The sequence below is a fragment of the Erpetoichthys calabaricus genome, chromosome 5 (genome assembly GCF_900747795.2).
Source record: "Erpetoichthys calabaricus chromosome 5, fErpCal1.3, whole genome shotgun sequence".
Taxonomy (NCBI): domain Eukaryota; kingdom Metazoa; phylum Chordata; class Cladistia; order Polypteriformes; family Polypteridae; genus Erpetoichthys; species Erpetoichthys calabaricus.
In genome coordinates this window covers 110,613,548-110,636,239 of record NC_041398.2, presented here as the reverse complement: position 1 = coordinate 110,636,239, position 22,692 = coordinate 110,613,548, and the positions used below count along the sequence as shown (strand labels likewise).

The 22,692-nt window shown below is 38.1% G+C and overlaps 2 protein-coding genes across 2 annotated transcripts in view; one reads left to right on the top strand and one right to left on the bottom strand.

Annotated features, from left to right (window-relative positions):
- Nucleotides 1-22,692, top strand: part of slc30a9 (solute carrier family 30 member 9) — a 990,624-nt gene that overhangs the window by 477,647 nt on the left and 490,285 nt on the right. The window lies entirely within an intron of this gene.
- atp8a1 (ATPase phospholipid transporting 8A1) overlaps nt 1-22,692 on the bottom strand; it is a 338,290-nt gene that overhangs the window by 183,954 nt on the left and 131,644 nt on the right. The window contains 4 exon segments of the mRNA XM_051928331.1: nt 6,174-6,218; nt 11,991-12,079; nt 15,751-15,828; nt 17,261-17,388. Coding sequence (XP_051784291.1) covers nt 6,174-6,218; nt 11,991-12,079; nt 15,751-15,828; nt 17,261-17,388 — 340 coding nt within the window.

Below are 22,692 nucleotides of genomic sequence, written 5' to 3'. Positions count from 1 at the left end.
TTGTGGCGGTCGGCTAGGGGCTTATGCCCAGCCGGGATGCCTGGAGAGGGATTATACCTCCCCTGGGCCACAAGAGGGCAGCCACGGGAACCGAGCATGGAAACTCAATCCTATTGGGGCCTGTGGCTACCACAAGGGGGCACCCAGAGGATTGAGGAGCCCTGGATGCCAGCACTTCCGCCACACCCGAAAGTCCCGCAGGAGGATCGTCAGAGTGCACCTGGAGCACATCCGGGAGGATATTAAAGAGGCCACCTTCCTCCAGTCAAGGGCCGGAGTCGGGAGGATGAAGACAAAGCTCAGAGGAGAGGAGTAGAGGCAGTGGAAGAAGGACCAGAAAGGGGCCCGGACTTTGAAAAGGTGTTTGGTGAAGGGGCACTGTGTTGTGTGCAGGACTTTTATTTATAATTAAAAGTGTTTGTTCGGGACTTCCTGTGTCTGTCTGTGTTGGTGTCTGGGCTGGTTTCTACAATGGCATCCCAGATGGGACTTCCGGCCCATTAATCAGTTGGGAGCCCTTATAAAAATAATTTTGTGGACAGCCCGGCACAGCAGGACAGGCCACACACCCACCGCGGCAAGGCAGCAAGGACCGTGTGAAGGTGACTCACCCAAGGGACCGCAAACGGTTCACCAAACCGCTGTCTTCAAGTCTTCAACCCGATGGGGGAAAGGAAGAACAGGTGAGGCTTGAGAGCAGTGGTCTCCCCGACATACGCCATCTTCATGGACACCCGGGTCGGCGCTGAGACTGAAGAGACCACTCGGAGGAAACTTGCTCTGAAAGACGGAATCCAGGAGTTAAGTCCAATGCCCAGTGGCAGTTGGCCCTGGGGCGGTCAGTCTTGCCGGGCGCTGTTGTTGTGTTTCAGGTAGGGACTGATTCGATCTGCGTCGGTGGCCATAGCACACCAATCCGTGGAGTGACGCTGGGGCATCAGTGCCAGGAAGTACTGGAAACGAGGAACCGCTGCGTGTTAGAAAGCCGCGGCAGTGAAAGGGTTGCCAGGAGGCTTGCCACCCCATCGGGCTTTAGAAGGAAGAGACAGCAAAGGACCGGAAAGCCCTCCCCGAGGCAGACGAGGGATTGGATGGTGTGTGTTGTGTCCCCGCCGATGATTGGTTGAAGGTAGGGCCAATGAATGTCTGTCCTAAGCCAAGGGAGGACCCAACTGAGCCAAGGAGAAGGCTCCGTGGTACGCAACCAGAGGATAGGACCAAAGAAAGTGTAAGTCCACTGCTGGCTGATGCTTTGTTGTTGTTAGCAGCTGTGCGTGAGCTAGAGGGGGCCCTTCAGCCAGCACAGTCGATCCTCCAGGTGATACGCGTCCTCCATGAGACAGTGGAAAAAGTGGAAGAGAAGGCGATCACGCCTCTGAAGACCCAGCAGGGGTGGATCGATCGGCGCGGTGCTGGATTCTCCAGCTAGAGGGACGTGGTGGTGCAGGTATGTCATACCTGTAACGTAAATGAAACAGGAGTGTCGTGCGAAGAGATTCCGGTATCGTTTGGTTCCGGAAATCAAGTAGCCGCATTTCCTACAGTGGATGCGGTCATGAGGGCTGATTGTGTGGTGGGGGCGAGAAAAGCAGGGGCGCTGACAAGACACCGGCCGATGTGTGCCGCATGTCAAAATGCCCTGCTCCCAGAGCCAACAACGGTCTCATGCCTTTCTACAGGGGCACAGACGGCACGGGATCTCCTTCTCTTCCACAGGGAGACCCAGACCATCAGGGTGCCCCAGAGGAAAAGGAGGAACTAGAGGAGGAAAGCCAGCTGATCCGACAAAGGGAGATGTGAGTCTGTGCACTCACGTACATTGACGGGACACTCCAGAGGGAAGCTCCAAAAGCAGCTGAGGAGACGGGGGTGCAAGCGTTCCCGTCTTGGTTTATGGGCGCAAGGGCACAGAAAAGGCGGAGCACTGAGCCTGTGAGTGTCATAGTGCTGGCAGAGGGGGTGAACGTTGGCTGTGTAAAGTAATGGATGACGCTGGGCGATGGCATCGAGGCAACGTTTCCGCCCCCTTTTCCAATTCTGTTTTGCAGGATCGGACATGGACAGGAATGTGTCGGTTCCCCGCAGTGGGAGATCTGCCCTCATGGGACAGGCCGCTGGCCAATATGGGTCTCAGCTGACAGAGGGGCAATGTGGCGGTCGGCTGGGGGCCACGGGAACCAAGCATGGAAGCTCAACCCTATTGGGGCCCGTGGCTACCACAAGGGGGCACCCAGAGGATTGAGGAGCCCTGGATGTGAGCACTTCCGCCACACCTGGAAGTGCTGCCGGAAGGAATACCAGGGATACCCGGAGTGCTTCCGGGTGCTCATGCGGCACTTCCACCACACCAGGAAGTGCCACAGGAAGATCGTCAGAGCGCCCCTGGAGCACATCCGGGTGGATATAAAAGAGGCCGCCTTCCTCCAGTCAAGGGCTGGAGTCAGGAGGAAGAAGACAATGCTCAGAGGAGAGAAGTAGAGGTGGTGGAAGAAGGTCCAGAAAGAGGCCCGAACTTTAAAAGGGTGTTTGGTGCAGGGGCACTGTGTTGTATGCAGAACTTTTATTTATAATTAAAAGTGTGTGTTCGGGTTCTCCTGTGTCTGTCTGTGTTGGTGTCCGGGCTGGTTTCCACAATATATATTTATATATATATACACATACGGTATACACATATATACAGTATAGTCGCAGAAGGCTGGGGTTCTTCTTCTGGGTCACAAGGGGGCAACCGCCTTAGGTTAGGAGAGGACCACGGGAGAGGAGCAAGGAGGTTCCAACCTGTTGGGACCCGTGGCCACTGCCAGGGGGCGCCTTAAGCCTCATGGAACCCGGGAAACGTTTACTTCCACCACACCTGGGAAGATGGAGGAAGAGCCTTCCAGGGACGCCCGGAGTGTTTCCGGTGCAAAGGGCAGCACTTCCGCCACACCAGGAAATGCTGCTGGAAGAACGTCACAAGGCACCTGGAGCACATCCGGGTAGAAATAAAAGGGGCCGCCTCCCTACAATCTAGGAGCTAGAGTCGGGAGTGGGAGCCGGACAAAGCTCCCGTGAGGAGAGGAAAGGTGGCCATGGACATTGAAAGAAGCCCGGAATAGGGTTGATTTGGTGCTGGGAGCACTGTGTGCTGTGTGGGACTGTGTATTGTTGGTGCTTAATAAACGTGTGCATTTTATAAAGATGTGGTTTCCGACTGGTGGTGTCCGGGCAAGTCTCACAATATATATATATATATATATATATATATATATATATATATATATATATATATATATATATATATATATATATACTGCGGTGGGTTGGCACCCTGCCCAGGATTGTTTCCTGCCTTGTGCCCTGTGTTGGCTGGGATTGGCTCCAGCAGACCCCCGTGACCCTGTGTTCGGATTCAGCGGGTTGGAAAATGGATGGATGGATATATATATATATACACACTGCCTTGCCAAAAAAAAAGTCGCCACCTGGATTTAACTAAGCAAATATGTACGAGCCTCCTATTGGATAATTACTGCATGGGCGATTATCTTTCAGCTGGCAACAAGTTATTTAACCCCAACTGGTGCAATGAGTTGCTTCTCATTTCTTAAACAACCATGTCGAAAGACACATCTCGTGGTCGTGGAAAAGATGTTAGTCTGTTTGAGAAGGGTCAAATCATTGGCATGCATCAAGCAGAGAAAACATCTAAGGAGATTGCAGAAACTACTACAATTGGGTTAAGAACTGTCCAACGCATTATTAAAAACTGGAAGGATAGTGGGGACCCATCGTCTTTGAGGAAGAAATGTGGCCAGAAAAAAATCCTGAATGTATATACACATACACACACATATATACATATATGTATAGCCAGTGGCCTCTGTTTTTTTGTTTAAAATTACCAGCAACTTTGTTCCTCCATATATCTAGATGCCTGAAGTTAATGATCTATGAATCAAAACAAAGTGTACTACAAATGAAGTGAATGCCACCAACATACAGTACATCAAACATTTCATAGCAACATGCCAAACAGAAAAGCAAATGAATAAATATACCAGGAAATAGAAACCTGACAAATGTTTACTTTGAAACTGCAGACTACCTATTGTGAACTTTCACTGAGGGGTTAACAATGTAAAACAATAAAACTGAAAGTTCAACAATAGGCTAACACATAGAGTATTTACTTTTTCGGCCAGATGTCAGGCAGTGCTGTATTTTGCACTTTAGATTGGCATACAGAATTAAGAAAAACAGTTCAGAACCAAAATAGGGGCAAAGCAGTTTGAGTGTAAATGTCCCTACTTAAAATATATCAAGAAGGAAGACATTTGTGCAGTTCTGAATGACTGTTATGATTCTGCTAAGGATTTCACAAAAAGTGGGTACAGTTTCCTGGACCACAGCAGAGACTCATGTCATCTTTTGAATGTGACTGGTGTTTTTGTGCTGCTGCACAGCTGCAAACATTTCTTAACCTAGACAGATCTAGCCCATGATCAGAATTCTGTTGTCTTCCACCTCAAAGCAATTTGACCTAGATCAAGTGATATTCAAAAACCCAATAGTGATATTCACTGCACCAATAGTTATCTACGGTAAATATAAATGCAGATGATTGGCTGTTGCATGTTATCTTTCTTGGTTTTGTGTTCTTACTACCACACCTACTGAGTACCATCATACCTACTACGCATGTGCACATGGGAGGCAGTTTAAGGGCTCTGGTAATTATAATTACCCGTCTAACCTGACGATGGCACTGTGGACTAATGCCTTCTTTCTTCCTCCCTCAGCAGAACGGAAGACTGACAACCATTCCATTGCTGATGTCACAACTATTTTCCACCCTCCTAGACCCGCTGTTTCCTGCCAAGTTACCACATAACCCAGAACCGGCCATGTTGGATTCAGTTCTGTTTTGAGCTCTCATCTGAAAAGGCTTGTTGCATGTATTTTTGTGCTTTCAACTCTTCTAATTATACAGGGTCACCAGGCAGGTGCAGTCACTCTAAGACATTGTTGTGTGTCCTCTTTACATTTGTTTTGGCAGAAAGGTTTGTACTTTACCAAGTAGAATATAGCATGATGCACTTTTAACACTGAATATAGATGAGTCTGAATAGCATTTGCACTCACAACATTTCCAAATTATTTTACAGCAGAAATGAGGTTTGGCAGTGTAGTGGACAGAGACGCATATTTAATGCTTTTAAAATACTGAATGAAACAATTTTCCAGGTTAAGGAAAAGAAATAACAGTCTCATGTGTGAAGCAGCTCAGGTTAAAGAACTATATGTTTAAATCATACAGAAACTAATTAAATTAGTCTGAAAAGCCCCTAAATTTATCTAATTGATGGTGTGCAAACCTTGCCTAATGCTGCATTATATAATTACATTTCTCCTAATGAAAGAAATCTTAATCCAAGATATTTAGACAATGTCTCTCTTATAAGAAATTGAAATGGATTGTTGAAGTCTTTAGGACAAGCTGCTGAGAAGCAATACTAGCTGAGGCAGACATATTAAATCACCATCCAGGAAATGCTTATGAGAAAATGTGGTTATGTTAGATTTGATAATAATAAATAACTTTTGCAAACAAAAAGTCAGTTCAAGCAATCAAACTGAGTCACCCTCAGCAGTTCTGATCCATGAGAAAAAGTTAGTGTAACCTTCATAAACAAATTATAAAACTAGAATTAGATAATAGCAGAAAATTATACTCTCTTACTAAATACACTTTTCAACAGTTTCTCAGGTCTGTATAATTTTGTCTTTTTTATTATAAAAATTCAAACAAATAGTGAAATGAGAGCCACAAGTGCTCATGCAAAATAACATTGTAAAATCAAAAACAATTAATCACCAACTGGCACATAAAAATGACAGAAAGCACAATAAAATGAATAATCCTATACCTACAGAAACTCAAAATGTAAAAAGTTACCCTTCTCTTCATTATAAACACTATAAACTTCCATCTAAATCATGTTTTACTCTTTAATGCTAGGCTAAGGGACCAAACACAACTGCATAAAGATGCAATATTTACACAGTTTGCAGGGGGCTTAGCAGCTCTGAATGATGCAGCCATGTGTTTGGCATAAGGCATGCATGTTAATCATTTAAGACAAGGTGCAACATAGCTAGCACAAGGGACAGAGTCTACAAAATCTGCTTACCAGTCATCATCTGCACAGCTATAATCTTCAGGTTCACAGCAGTGACTTTAAAATGTGCAGAAGAAATAAAGGAATGAGTAAGAACAAGGAAATGAAAAATAAAACCAACTGTATAAATGTGTTAAATGCTGGACCTCATCACATACTATATGGGCACAAAAAAAAAAAAAAACCAAAGCCATCCAAAACTGAACGGCGGGGTCCTTGATAGATTGTGGAAGTGAAAGGCTTTCATTTTCTTAAGGTGTGTGTTATGATGGAAATAAACATTTACTCACCAAGGAAAGAGTATAAAAATATTAAAAACACAAAAGAAACTATAGACACTCAAAACTAATAACTCCAGAGTTATACAGTCTCACACATTATATTGCTGTACCTTTCTTTCCCAGAATTTTGCCAGAATAATTTATGGTACAGAACGTGGAACTACAACATTAAAGAATACATTGAATAAGATGAACTAAATATACAGGCTCCTTAACAAAAGACCAGTGGACTTCAATATGCTTTGCCTTTTGTCAAACATTAAATGATAAACGGACCCTGTGATGGAATGGTACCCTGCCCAGATATTCTCCAGCCTGGCACCAGTGAACTGGATCTAGCCGATACAGACTGCCATGTGACTCCAGGAATCTGGTTGGATTCCCAACCTGGTGACTGTCTTTGTTGGTATTCCAGGCTTTCATTGCTTTTCCGCCACTTCTCAGAGACAAGCATGTCAGGTTAAATGACAACTCTAAATTTTGTTGCCATATATGGGTGTGAGTCCATGTCATTAGAAATGGAAAAAAACAGGCACGCATAAGGGATGGACAGCCAGACATAGATTACTATATTCCCTTCATAAAGTGTACTATGCTTTAATTGTTTAATTTATTAGTGATTTTATTTCAACACATTTTAGCCCATGCCTGTACACAGCGTGTGAGTGAATGTGCATGCCAGGTCAATGAGGTTATTGCCTTGTTAGTACCATGGCAATTGAGTTTAGACAGCAACTACTAGTCCGAAAAAGGAGGGAGAGAAGGAAAGGCGGCATCAGCAAAGCTGACTGTTCTAAGGAAAAGCAGGGTTGAAGGCTGCAAGATTGTGTGCTCTTGTCCACTGAGCAATAAAGCAAGCAACAGGAGAAGAAGCCAACAAAGCGAGTTGGAGCAAGAAGGATTGAGTGCAGTGGCATTCAGTAGATGGACAAGGCACCCCTGGAATTGCTGTAGGGCAGATGTAGTGGCAACTGGTAAATGCGCAAAATGCTCTGGGAGCTGCAAGAGGCCACAGCTCAGATTCGTTTGAGGATTGGGAATGCAATGGGCAGCACCCTTGAGGTCTCCTGTCATTCTAACAAGGACTGGGTGAGAAACTGAATATGGGACAAAATGGTTTTAATTCTCTGAGGTTTGGGATTTTAAGGAAGTTATTTTTTAACACCCTGTGACACTGATTTATTTTTAAAGGCACATAATTGTTGGCTTTATCTATTTGAACAAACTATTTAACCGTTTATTTGACTGCACTATTTATTGCCCTTTTTTCTCTCCATTTAAAATAAACTGCATACCACTGATTTTAAAGTCATGTTTATCTCCACCACTTCTCCTGCTCCATCTTTGCTTCATGACTCTCAATACCCTGGATATAAGAAAATAACCTTGGCTGTGGGTCTGGGGTATCACAGGATTACATAACAACATGTACCACACTTCACACAGTATCAGTAATGCACATGAGACTTGCACAGATTCTGCAGAAAGTAATTATAACATTTTTAACTTTTTGAGTACACAAGGACAAGCCAACTGAAATATAAACTGCAAGGCACTTATCCATATAGCATGCCCAGCCTACTAGCCACAGAGGCTTTGACAGATATAATATAAAATGTTACAGACTGACTGGTCTATCTCTAAAATCTAGGCTCCAAAGAATATTTATGGGTTTGTAAACATGTAACTTTCATGATAGCATAAGGAAAATGAATAGAATTTATAGCAGATGTAGAAATCAAGCTGTCATAATTACTCCTGAATCATTAAGAAAGATTTTATTTACATAAGAAATACTCTTGATATTCAAAAACTAGTTTACCATCATCTCTAACGGTTATTTGAACATTCTTTCATTAGTTCTGAATGTCACTTAACATAATTGTATGTTCACATATACCTAATCACAAATATAACGCCACAGCAACATAATAGGTGCCAACACATTTACAATGCAGTGTATTACAAATTCATTCTGAAAGTATAGTAATCTGAGCAGGTAAACAGTTTCAAAGTGACTGCAGCAGCAAGACAAAATATTCTATTGTTTACAAATTAAGGAAGTTTAAACCTGTGACTAAAATAGTAGTAAGTGGCAAAAAGAGTGTTGATATTGGAAAGAAATCACTGAAACAGTCACGAACATGCAAAAAAGAAAGTAAATGATAAACGAAACCTTCTGTGAGTCAAATTACACTGACAGCTCTATAAGCACTATAAACTACTGCACTGCTTTTTCCCAAATGAAGAGTTATAATGAATTAAACAGTTGAAACCTTCAAAAGGAGCAAAGATATCACACCACTGAAGCAACAGATCTACCAGTAAGATGTAAATGATTCAAAAACAAAATTAAGCCATCCTTTAAACATGATAATAATTTTAGGCATATCAATAAAAATATAAATATTCCAAGATTCTGTGTAGTCACAACAGCCCATGTTTTGCCACTCTTCCGCTAGAACCAGAAAATATGGTCTAGAGGGCCTGCTTTCTATTTTACTTGCCACAATCTTTTCTCCCCAAAGATATTACAGCTTGAATGGATCCAGTTTCGTATAATGAATTCACACTGATTTGAACAACTGAAACAAGACCATTGTAATATCAATACTAAAGACTGGTTTCAGCCTGTGTCATCAAGCAGATGGTAAAACAGAGGCTAACTTATTTGAATTAGTTTTCTTGTATTAATCAATGTCTATGTAAAGCAGAGTTCAAGACCACTGCATTACAGTTGAAATGCAGACTCTTATTAAAGTTTGGGCTGATGACAGCATGACTAGAAAACTTCCATTAGTAACAAAGTTATTTGTACTGGTGAACATCAAAGAAACAAATAAATGAACAACCACCAGAGGGTATATTAATGTCAAGAAAAAAACCTACAAACAGTATAGAAAAAAATAGCAACAAAAAAGAATTGCCACTGCAGACGATTCCTCCTTATTTTTCAAGTGTGTAACTATACATATGGCTTCAATACAGGGTGGCACAGGGAAATCGGAAATTTTGGAACTAGGTGTTGGTGACCCTGAGGCGTTGGCAGTTGTTTGGGACCAATGCGACCTCATTTAGAACCCCTTGCCATTAGTTATATGGAGCAGTGGAGTGGTGCACAACGAGCGTTCACTGTGAAAGCCTTTTATAAGGATGGTGATAGTATGACTGCTGCACAAATGGAAGATTGCCGTCATTACCAGTTAGAACATCATGATTGTGTCCCGTCTGCTCATGAGATTACAACATGGGTGCGTAATTTCAAAAAAACAGGTTCAGCCTTAAAAAGAAGTCCCCAGGTGGAGCCACTTTGCATACTGCCCGACAATCGATGGCAGCTATTGTTTGGAAGGTGCGCCATTTCACGCAATGGTGACATTCCATGGCCTTTGACATCCCCAGATCTCACTGTTTGTGATTTTTTTCTGTGGGGACATCTTAAAAGCCAAGTGTACCACACACATCCTGTAACCATTACTGAACTAATAGGGAAGATTGAAGAGGAAACCGCTGGCATTCCTCTTGACATGTTAAGTCAAGCAATGCAGAATTTCCACAACAGGCTGTCAGAATGCGTACAGAGAAATGGATGAAACCTTCATGATGTTTTCTTCAAAACATAAAATTAATATTGAATGAATATTTATTACCACCATTAATTGCATATCCTGTGCAATACATTTCATCATTAAATGTATTTTGTAATGTGATTATTTGTACATTGAACGTCAATTGAAAATTTCCCGTTTCCCTGTGCCACGCTGTGACGTTTAATGTATTCAGTGTACAGGTAGCAACTCCTTAAACATTTCTGTGCATGTAATCATAAAATACCTGGAACCAGAACATGAGTCTCATTCTAGATCCTGGTAGTGGAAGTGGAAGTAAATACACTTGTTTAACTAAGATGATTGAAAAATATATATTTATTTTATACGAAAACAGAACACAAGTCAACGACATAAATGAGAATACCATATGTTTCAAAAACAATTAAAACAAAAAAAAAAAACTTTAGCATTCAACTCTCACTCCTCAAAGAACGCAATAAAATATAAATAGAGAGCCCAATCTTAAATAGCTCTTTAGAGGGGATAAAATAGTCTGAAGAATTAAAAATGTTTAAGCATAAGTCTAGCATTCATGAGTATTCATGAGTTCTTGCCAAGTTCTGAAAAAGTTTTGAAGAGATCCTTGCAAAGAGAATTTGATAATATCCAACTTGAGAGACTGGCTATGTTTGTAATTGTGAATTTTCACAACCATCACCTAACAGCTTGGCCAAAGGATACATTTTCAAAGGTGAACAGTCTATAAATGAATCTTCATACAGACAGGACATAATAAGACAAATATTTACAATATACAGTATAAAAATGTTGGTAGTCCACACAAAGATCCAATTACACAGGTGTTTTTGCTCCTGCAATCTGCTAGGGGTAGTTTGGATGCTTGTCCGCTTTCAGTGGATATTGACTCTGCTTATGCCTCATGTTTGCTCCTCTTTCATTCCATGTTCACAGCAACTCTCCCATGATTCTAAACATAACGCATAACTGTGCCACATTATAAATCATAACCAAATATCTTAATTGTTGGGAGAACTGAAGTTGAAAACAAAAACGCAAAGCCACCATGTATGTGCTGTCTCCCGGAAGTTTCCATTGCTGTCACCCTGAAAACCAATGCTCCAATTTAAAAGGTTAGGCACTTCTGAAAGCACCTTTACTTGCTGTGTCAGCTCAACAACAAGCAATTATAGTTCCCCTTCATGTCACTGTTGCAGCCTAAAATCAAGTGGGACAAAAGCTGGCTTCCAGCATACTTAATGACAATGTGAATCCACTCCCATACACATTCAAGACTGATTTTTACTGGCAGCATGGACTTGCTTCAAACATTAAGGCAAAAGACTAAATTAGTAAAAATATTACAACTGATTGATTAAGGAACCTGGAAAAAAACAAAATACTTTGGCTTATTTTGAAACATAATGTTAAATAACACAGATGATTTAGCTTCAAGCTAATCTGAATCAATGTATGTACCACTTAAAAGGGTTTTGTTCAGATATATTTTAATGGCTCCATCAAACACAGAATAAATTGCTTCTTTTGATATATTAATATTATATACTTTCGGGATGGTCTTTTTTGCATTACTTAGTACAATAATGTAAAATGCTTGAGTAAACTTACCATGAATTGAAAAATTACAGAATAGGTGAAAGCACTTATTGCAAAGTCATAACACAAAGACTTATATATCAGATTTCTAAAACAACTCGGCAGTCAGTTAGTCAGAGTATTTTAATGACAATAAAAACACCAGTATATTCAAAGAAAAGTAAAGCAGCAGTCTTTCTCCCTGGGGCAGTAAGATAGAGCAGCTGCTACCCTATCCTCAAGTGCCTTTTTGGCACAAAATCAATATAACATTTAAAGGAAAACAACAGTCTTGAAACAGATTATATGTAGTATGTTTTTAAATATGGGCAGGAGATCATTCTAGTAGATAAGTATGATTTTAGAACATCCAGTTAACTTACCCATATGCAATTCCTGCAATTGTACACTTCTTAAACTGCATAACATTACATGTGAGGGTTCCAGTTTTGTCTGAAAATATATATTTTACCTAAAAAAATGATGAGAGTTATATGAATAATTCAAATACTAAATGCATTCTGTATTTTCATTTTAACTGGAAAAAATGATATACTAGGAACAATTTGATCAATTTTGCTAAAAGTATATTTAGGAGAAATAGTAAAAAATAATATCACTCTGCAGAATAAACACAACAATTGTGATCTGAAAAACTGTAATTTTTTAAAGAGTCGCACCAAGAAATATACAAACAGTATTTTAAAACACAGCATAAAAGACTTATCTACTGCAGTTAAAAACACATCAAAAACTTTGCACAAAACATGTTGGTGCAAGAAAAATATTAGAAGGATTTATTCCTTTACCCAGTATCCAGTATGTACTACATGAATAAAAAGGCAGATAGGACAGAAATTAGTCAGCACTAAAATATTCAAATCCTCTGGATCAGCTCTGCTGGAGTAACATGAATGTATGCTTTTAACATCAGATAACTCTCCTTCTCACCCTTTCTCTGTTGTCTTACAATGTCTGGATGTAGATAGCAAAGAGTGCCCTAGTACTATAATGTCTTTATTCATAATGTGTACTTTCTAGCCCTAAGGCCCCATTGTGTATTTATATGAAATATTTTTTCTCTTTTCTGCATATTGTCCCCAAGTAATAGGCTAAGCTGCCTACTTTTATGTCATCTGCAGATTTTAACATTGTGCTATGAGTGTTGTCCTTGTAAGCAGCCTTCTGTAATCAGAGTAAGGGAGGCCAAAGTATACTCCAACCATGACTTTATTGAGAATTAAGTCAAAAGAGGGATGAAAAGAAGGAGGAGCAAAATGCAGTGTAAATAAACAGACCAAATAAAAACACTGCACCCTCTCCAAATCTATCTCTCAGGTCCTGACAAACTTTCTGTCAAGTATGGTAGCACCAAGCACACTCTTTCTCACTTCCCGTCTCTGTCTTATTTTGTTTTATTCTCTATTATTGCTGCCAAATTCATGAGGCTAGAAAAGCTTTTCTTTACACTTCTGTGCCTTTAACCATGAGGCGCTATTAAAGACTCGTAAACCAAATCCCCAGAAAGGTTTCCAAGGATTGTGCAGCCATGCTTTTTTTCCATGGACATCAGCTTTTTTTTTTGGATTTTTTGATTTGTTATACTTTATTAATCCCCCGAGGGGAAATTGTCTTTTCGCATAACCTTTGAGGGACGGAGCACAGGGTCTGGCATTGTACAGTGCCTCTGGAGCAATTTTCAGGTTAAGGGCCTCCTCATGGTCTCAGTGGAGTAGAATCCCTTCTGGCAGTAATGGGATTTGAACTGGCAACTTTTAAGTTACCAGTACAGATCCTTAGCCACAGAGACTTGACCACTTCTTATCAGCTCTTAGTGTCACTGAACCCTTAAGTAGACCCTTTAAGTGTTATGTCTGCATGGCTGCCTATCATTTTCCTGCTGTAGCCTTCAGTAGACAGATAGGAGAGTAATGGCCACCTTCCTGTTCTTTTTAGACTCACGTTTAAAACAAGTAGCCTGTTTAACAGACTAACTATAACAACTAAAGAACTTGCACTACATAACAAGACACAGTACTGATGAGTGCCTCAATCTGCCTACCACAAGCAGCGCAGAAGCTGTCAGGTAGACTGTACTGGACATCCCTCATCGCTTTCATAACAACATATCCATATTAGCATTGCTCCATCTTAAATTAAAGGCATTTTTTTTTTTTTTTTTTTGTTCTTTATTTCGTCTTATACGATTTCTCGTATTAAAAATTTGTTAGTTTTTGCATACCCCTTGGGGTCAGAGCGCAGGGTCAGCCATTGTACAGCGCCCCTGGAGCAATTACAGGTTAAGGGTCTTGCTCAAGGGCCCAGCAGAGTAGGATCTCTTTTGGCAGTGATGGGGATTCGAACCGGCAACCTTCTGGATACCAGCGCAGATCCTTAGCCTCAGAGCCACCACTCCGCCCCAAATATATTCTATATATTTATATATATATATATATATATATTATATATATATATATATATATAGAATATATATATATATATATAGAATATATATATATATATAGAATATATATATATTTCAAATATATATAATATATTTCTATATTAGATTACTTTAAAATTATCTTAGCTGAATTAATCCTCCCTGATAAGCTGAAATGTTTAATATGAAATCCCCATACTCCTGCCTACTACTATTATAAATGTCTGTGACAACTGAGTTTCATGGAAGCAAGCCTCATAGCTAAAAAGAGACACCAATGAATTATTCAAAGAAATTTTCTATCAAGTTCTGCACCACTCATTTTCTTGATGTCCTGCCTTCACATCTGTATAGTACATGATGCATAGCTTCTCTGATGTTAATATTTAAATCCAAGAAGACAGCCGACTTCTTCTCTAATGTATATGAAAATGTGACAGGAACTGAAATATTTTAAACTTTAACCCATTAAATATTTGTGATTCTTTCATATTGCATTTTCATCAAAATACAGTATATAATGTCCATTTCTAATTTATACTTAAAACATATTTACAGGATTAATATTTATTTTGTATACTTCTTTTATTATTCAATGCCCTTCTGTATTCATTTCATGTACATTATAATCAAAGTTTGAATGTTTTGTGGTCAGTTTCCTTTTCAAACAAAACTACACCATTCACACTTTCAGTATATCAGTTTACACTTTTTCCTATTACAACAGAAACATTAACATGTACTGTATTTATTTTTAATTTGGTGTTAAGAAGAATACCACACCATTTATCAAACTATGCTACAGTTTGCTATGAGCACAGGGGGAAACAAATAAAAGGTGTCATTCAGCCTGTTCTACTCACTCCACAGAAAGGAGTCCAAGGAAGGGAAGCTGGAAGCTCAGGGAGTCTAGCAGGACCCAGGAAGGTCCGATATTGAAACTTAGGAACCACTACTTCCAGTTACACTCTTTCAGGGACAAACAAAAATTTTCACTCATCTTTTTCAAATGAGGAAGAATTCTGCCTGGCAGGCGTTCTAGGCACCCCTGAGGGAGAGGCAAACAAACTGAGAATACCGGGCTAATAACTGCTATCCATGATTTAATGAATGACAGTAGCATGGCCAGATTGATACGTCTACACTGGAGTTCTTTTTCTTGGCTTTCCAAACACCTCCTTGGGGTCACATCTTCGATAAGCAAAGCACTCTGAAGCATTAAGAAATGGTGAAAAAGCTCCTTCTGCTACTTCTTCACTTTTAGAACAACAACCCACGATGATTAATGAAAAAGTGCTAAAAAGTGCACCTGAAACTATTTTAAACCTCATTTGTCACCCAGCATGGTTAATTCCCCAAAGAGGGGCTAGATAAGAAGGGAATCAGCTTCCAGATCTCTGTGTCATACAATAAAAGAAAATATTTTGTGGAGGACCAAACTTTTTGTTTATTTATTTTATAATGTGAAAAGAATATCATTATGAAGAGAAAGTACACATAATTATATATCATATTGAAATAGATAAAAAAAATCAAAGCAAAACATTGTGGACTTATTACAGAGTTTTAGACACCTAATCATATACTGTAAATGATATGCTATTATACTGTAGTTTTTAGGGTTGCAAAACTGAAACCATATCTTGAATGAACAATGTAAACAAATCAAAAGCCTTAACAGTGAAAGATGTTACTCATACCTGGCCCAGTTCTTCATTAAGATTGGAAGTGCGTGCCATAGCAGGGGTATTAGTCACTTCATACACCATGTCCATATCCTAGCATAGACAACAGAAGAATTATAAAAAAAAATTAAGAATTTATTCCACTCATCCGTGATTAAACATTGGCTTCTTTCAGGGTTTCAGAAAATAAAACTAAAAGAGAAAATGCAAGACTGGTTTGGAAACTTGAGAGAATAACATATTACAAATAGTATTTAGAAATTAATTATGTTATATAGGCAGGCAGTTATTGCGTCTTCTATCAGTCAATTTATAAATATAGCACCTTTATTGCATTTGTTTAGAATGATAAATAATCTGATTCCATCAAATGCTTCCTTGCAAGCACTTCATGACATCCAAGAGTACAAGGGCTTAACATAGTAAAGATTATAGCTGGAAAAAACTACTGTTTGTCACAAGGTAAATTGTGATCTTAAATAATAAACAAGCATATTCCTCATTTAATTTAACACATAGCTATAATACAAGAAACCAAAAATCAATGAATTACACTATTTCTTGTAGCGGGGACCGTTAAAAACGCTGGGCCACCAAAGATTTAATAATTAAAGAATTTTGTATAAAAAAAGAAATTTCAAAAGCCTAATTTAAAAAAAAATCCAAATGTACAAAACAAAATCGAAAACAATCTTAATTTCAAAAGTTCTTAATCCAAAAGATAAAGCCAACAGTAAAAAATTCCAAAAAGCCAAACCTGAAGGTAACCTATTCACACAAAATAGAAATACAATAGGGAGCAGACAACACTGTTACATCTAACTAATGCCACCGTACTTGAGTAGTGGCAACAGGTAAAAAATTGCCCTCGGGTCCTGCTATTAGGCTCTATGGTAGGACCTGAGGGCAATTTTTTACCAAATAATCAAAAAAATTGAAATAAACAAAAATGAAAAAGAAAAAAATACAAAAAGTCAAAATACAACACCCCAGGGAGAGACCCAAATGAAACCTGCAGTTAACTGATGCCCCATCCAAGGCTAGTTTTTGCCTTGGATACAGCAGATCACAAATTTGATGGGTAGAAGGAACTGCAGTGGTATTGTTATTACCACAAAAGAAGTTCCCTCGTAAATTGCCTAAGCTCATTATGACAGCTGTTTTATTCACAACTACAAATACAAATAAATTCAATGATTTATTTTTTTGTCATTAAATCAGACATTTAGTTTGTTTGCCACACTGCAATATACACAAATTGCAGTCAGTCACACCTACGGATCCCTAAAGACTGTCAATGCTCCTTCTTGGTTCTTTTACGTTTAATTATTAAGATATTATAAAAAATTCATTATAAAAGTTGCTATCATCATCAGACAAATGAACCCTTCTAACCAACACTGCAAATTCATGCTAGTGCCCACAGAGGACCGAAGCTTGTAAAAACCGCTGTTCAAAATTCAGTACATTAAATTGAGCTGTGTGACACAAATGTCTATATGCATACACATTATTTTGCACTTACCCAGTTAATGAAGAATGCTTGGATAAACTTAATCACCTCTAACGTAACTAGCAAGCTAATTGGTATAAGGTTGTTGAATAGAATGATAAACGTTAAGAAGTTTAATCCAAAGTTTGCTGCACCACCATCTGTAGGAAGAAAAAAATATTGTAAATTGGTGAATTATAGTCTAAATCAAACGTTCCAATAATAAGCTTATTACTAATTTTTATTCTCTAAAACATGCTTTTTAACAATTTTCAGTTTTTGCAAAAAAAAACTATAGCAATAAATAAAGAATATAAAACCAACTTAAAATGAATAACATGATGCCTAATCAGGTACACTTTTTCTTTTGATTATTTGATTATTGTTAATTCTTTTAGAAGCCCAAACAACAGCCCCCATCTCCAAATCATTATACTATTTACAAAATGAGATGGTATATTGACCATGATGACATTTCCTTGCCTTTTTGGATATGTTTTTGCTCTTCCATGAGCTACTTTAGTTCAATTGGTTTACTTTTTTGTCAAGTATAAAGCAAATTACATAAAGAAAAACTATTTGAAGGCATAAAAAGTAAATAAAGTAAGTCATCCATGTATAATACATAATGTCACTTTGTGAATTAGCAAAAAATGCTATTGCGCTGTAAATGAATATTGCTTATAGAAATTAATCCACATGAAGCAAACTAGGATGAAGCTTACTCTGTAAGTGTTATCATATTTCAGTGAGTACCAAGTTGTCTGCTTGCTATTGTCATTAGCAGCCATGTGGAATGTCACCAAAGCTGATGACATTTAAAAAAGATAAACAATTAACACCTCTCCAATAATACATTTGGCCCAATTTAGACTGTGAAATTTTTTTAGCAGTTATTACAAATTCAATGTGATGACTCAATGGTACATTAATATAATGTAAACTACATACACTTTAGCACAGCAGACTACCTGCAGTAGTCCAGGAGTATTAAATCCAGCTGCGTAAAGAAATATCACAAAGCATCTCTGCTACCTCAGATAATCATATTACTGAGATGAATCATCATTGTCTTTTCTATTGATATTCTATCAGGTAATCTTCAATCCACAATTCAACGAAATATGACACTATGACAGTCTCATCATTGCAGTAAGGGTTTACAGTAGCATAATATAAAATATAGGATGACATAACATGTAAGATATGAATCTGCTTTAATTGTATAAGATGGCCATTGCAAATCTGGAAACAATAAAAGCAAGCTGCATCTGAACTTTAGAACTTTTGTATCTCTTTATTATAATTAAAGGGTGGACGATGCATTATAATTTGTCAGAGATTAAATGATTATAAATAGTATATTTAACCACACAGATCGAATTGTACTTGTCAGAGTCCATTTAGTATCAAAAAAACACAGAAATCATAAAAAGAAAATAGGTTGAAAAGCAGCATTTCTTGTAGTCACAAATGAATTCCCAAAAGCTGCCCTTCCTAGGATAACAATTAGATAGATAGATAGATAGATAGATAGATAGATAGATAGATAGATAGATAGATAGATAGATAGATAGATAGATAGATAGATAGATAGATAGATAGATAGATAGATAGATAGATAGACAGACAGACAGACAGACAGACAGACAGACAGACAGACAGACAGACAGACAGACAGACAGACAGACAGACAGACAGACAGACAGACAGACAGACAGATAGATAGATAGATAGATAAAGGCTTGAAAACGGCCCCTGCTGGCTGGAGCTTGGGCAAGACCTCTGGTACAACTCTAGTTGGACGTGTACCTAGATGGCTATGCCACCACCTGGTATGGACAACTGGTTCTGCAACCACCTGGGCAGCAGCAAAAACTAAGGCTCTGTGGTTTAAAACAGACTGTGTTGTAAATAGAAACCTGTGGCTCCAGTGAGATAGTGGCAAAGACGGGAGCTGCTGGCTTGGCTTTAGTGAAGACTGGAGTAAGTAGGTTGACTGTGATGGTACAAAAAACTGGAGATTTTGGATCAACCAAAACTAGTCCGAAAAGTGGGGACTTGGGTGTGAAAACTGTACACTCTGACTTGGAGCAAGCAAAACATGATGTGTGTTTGCTTTCTGTTTTGTTTTGAGATCTTTTTGGTTTCAAAAACAAAAAAACTGAAAAAGAGACCCAAATAGAACAGGGTCTGAACAATATATTTTAGCTGATTAATGTATAATCAGTTGGATTTTTATACTCTGCAATGGATCAGAATGATCCTCTAACAATTCATCCAGATTCCAACTGCCTCTTACACTTTATATAAATCTGTATACCAGTCTCAGCTTTTTCTAGATGGCCAAAGTTTACTTAGAAATAAGAGTAAAATCAGTATGTAAAATACCAGCATTTGTCTTCTTAAATATTTGTCCTAATTCATTAGTTCTTTGAAAAAGAGATCTGTTTAAATTTATCTTTGTTATTTGTAGTACTAGGGTGTTGTACCGTGTTAGCCATTATGAATGTAGAGAAAAGCCAAGCAAAATGACACCTTTTATTGGCTAACTAAAAAGATTACAATATGCAAGCTTTCGAGGCAACTCAGGCCCCTTCTTCAGGCAAGATGATTTTCTCTATGTTACTTAAAAGCAAATTTCAGTTTTTAAGGGATTGCTGAGGCATTCAGTTATTAATTCAGGCCCCAAAATCTCAAAAACACCTGCATTCTTAAATATGAGGCTTCATAACGTAAAGTAGGCCTGGCTCTGTAACTTAAATAAGGCCTGCACTTTGCACTTTAGCCAAAGCCTAGAAATTCCAAAATGGGTACAGGCAACCATTAAAAAGCCCCTGTTCTAAAACAAAAGAACTAATAAACTTAAATATGTTAAGAAAGAATTATAAAAAGTTTCAAAAACGAGGAAAAATGTTACAGAATAGATAAGACTATTAACAAAATGTTTCCTCAAAAGAGGAAACCCGATAGCAAACATTACCAGAATCTGAACTATTATCAAAACCAAAAATAAAATCATTAAATCCAAAAGGAATTCAACGTGAAACTCACAAATTTTCCAGAGGAAGAGAAATTTAGAAAGGGGAGCTGAACGACACAAGCAATAACTAATTCCTCAGCACTAAACCGAGAAATCTCAAGCTTTTAAACTGGGAGCAAGTAGCCACAACTGTAACATTGTGGCCTCACATATGCTGATTTATGGCTGTACAACAACATACCTTTTTTTCAGGATGGTGCACAGCACCTTTTAATTTAATGGTGACCTCCACCCAGCTAGCAGTTTGGAACTTCCACGTAACTGTAATTGCATGGTTCACCCTCACCCATAGTGTGCTGTAAGTTTATTATAGTTTTGCCTTTTTATATTAGTTTTTGTTTGTAAATTGTTTCTGATCTTACTTGGAAATTCAGTTTAGTTTTAGTTTTCCTTCATCGTGTATTTTTAGTTTTAATTTAGTTTTTATTTCACAAAGACATATATATATATATTAGTTTCAGTTTTAGTTTTTGTACTTATGGTATGGTTAAAGAGCTACTACGGAGTTTAGTTTTGAGTCAAAATCAGACAGGACTGTACACTTAACGGGATGGATATGAGTTTAATGTTAGTAGGAGCTTACTACACTACACTACATGGCTTACTATCTGTTTTTGTTTTTGTCTGATTAAAACAAGCATAATCAAAACCAGATACTGAATATGAACAATTTTATAATTTTTTAAATATTTTCTATGTCATTTGTGCTGAACAAATGTGCACTGACTGTTGGCACATTTTATCTTTTCCTTTTCTTGCCCAGAATGGGCCAATTTGTGATGAAATTTAAGTAAATTTTAAGGTTTAAGAGTTTTTTACTCTAAATGTCTACAGCACACAACATATCATGCTCTAAGACAATGTGCTTACAATTAATGCTTTCAATATTGTATTCAAAAATCCCCCATACTATTCTTTGTTATTTTCTACCAGCCATATTGATCTCTTATTCCATCTTAGGCACACGCAATTTATAGACAGAATTTTGCCACCTTCAGGCCTGAAAAGATATCAAAAATCAGAAAATAGATTCTACTGTGTTCTGACAGGTGTGATCATGAAAATCATGGGGGTTTAGGAAGAACAAGGCTCTTAGGTTTGAATCAGTGTACAGACCCCACCTAGCTGTATTAAGGAAAACAAAGAAAATATATATATTTTCTAAATCCTCTTATTCAGAGCTGGATCGTAGCAAACCTGGAGCCTATCCCAGCAGCGTTCAATGCAAGAAAGGAAAAATCCCTGGACAGGGTACCAGCCTATTGCAACAATACTATATATATATGCAATATGTATGGCATAGCTGATGTTAAGAACAAAAAGAGTATAATATTTCAGCTATCGATTTTTAGGGAGAGAAAGACTGAAAAGAGAGACAAATATTTTAAAACACAATTTTGCCACCAGATTATTTTCACAATATCAGGTATTTTGAGCTGTGAATGTAAAACATGTAAAAAATGTTTAATTAATAAATACAGAATAAATACAAAAACACATTAGTAGGTTTAGTTTTTCACAAACTGTTGCCAACTCAGGAATTTTACAAGGTCTGTATTGTTATGTTGTTAAACAACCTTTTTAAAGCAAAAGTGATTGTTTAGCAATAATATGTTAATCTGTTATGTTGACCTAGTTAGTCTCTCGATCACTGCCATTTTTTCAAAAGGATTCCTCCTGTGCAAAGTATAAGGTGAATTATTGTCAACAAAATGCAGACACCTGAGAAATAAACTGAAACATTACTCACTCATGATTTTTCTGCCCATACAGTAAAGGTTTTGTTGACCAGCACATTCCGACTTCAGGCATTTGAACTACATCTTGATATACAAGATGCGCAAAGAAATGTGGCAGCTCATCATACCGGACTTCCAACTCATGCAGCCTGGAATTTAGACAGCTAAGTAAGAACTTTTCTTTCTTTGTAATTTTCTTGCTTTATATTCATTCTGGCTTGTGTTCAGACCAAAGTGTGTGTGTCTATTTATTTATTTACTTACTTATTTATCTACCTATTTATGTATGTATTTATTTAAAGAGCTTCTGTAAAAAGCCTAATTTCCCCCCAGGCACAAATATCTATCTATCTATCTATCTATCTATCTATCTATCTATCTATCTATCTATCTATCTATCTATCTGACAAATAGATATACATACTGTATAAACCTTTGCTGGCTTTGATACAACTATAAAGTTACAAACTTATGCTATCTTGAAAGTTAAAGTATACCGTAAGCAGTGTACTTATTCTCTGATTACTATACAATAGAACCCCTTTATCCACAGATTTGGCTTCTGAGGTTTTAATTACCTGTGATTTGCCTTGGCATGGAAATATTAAATAAATAATTACAGAAATAAACGATTGCTGCATTCTTTTCGCATCATGCGGTGGAAACCTAGCACAAGCCAGCAG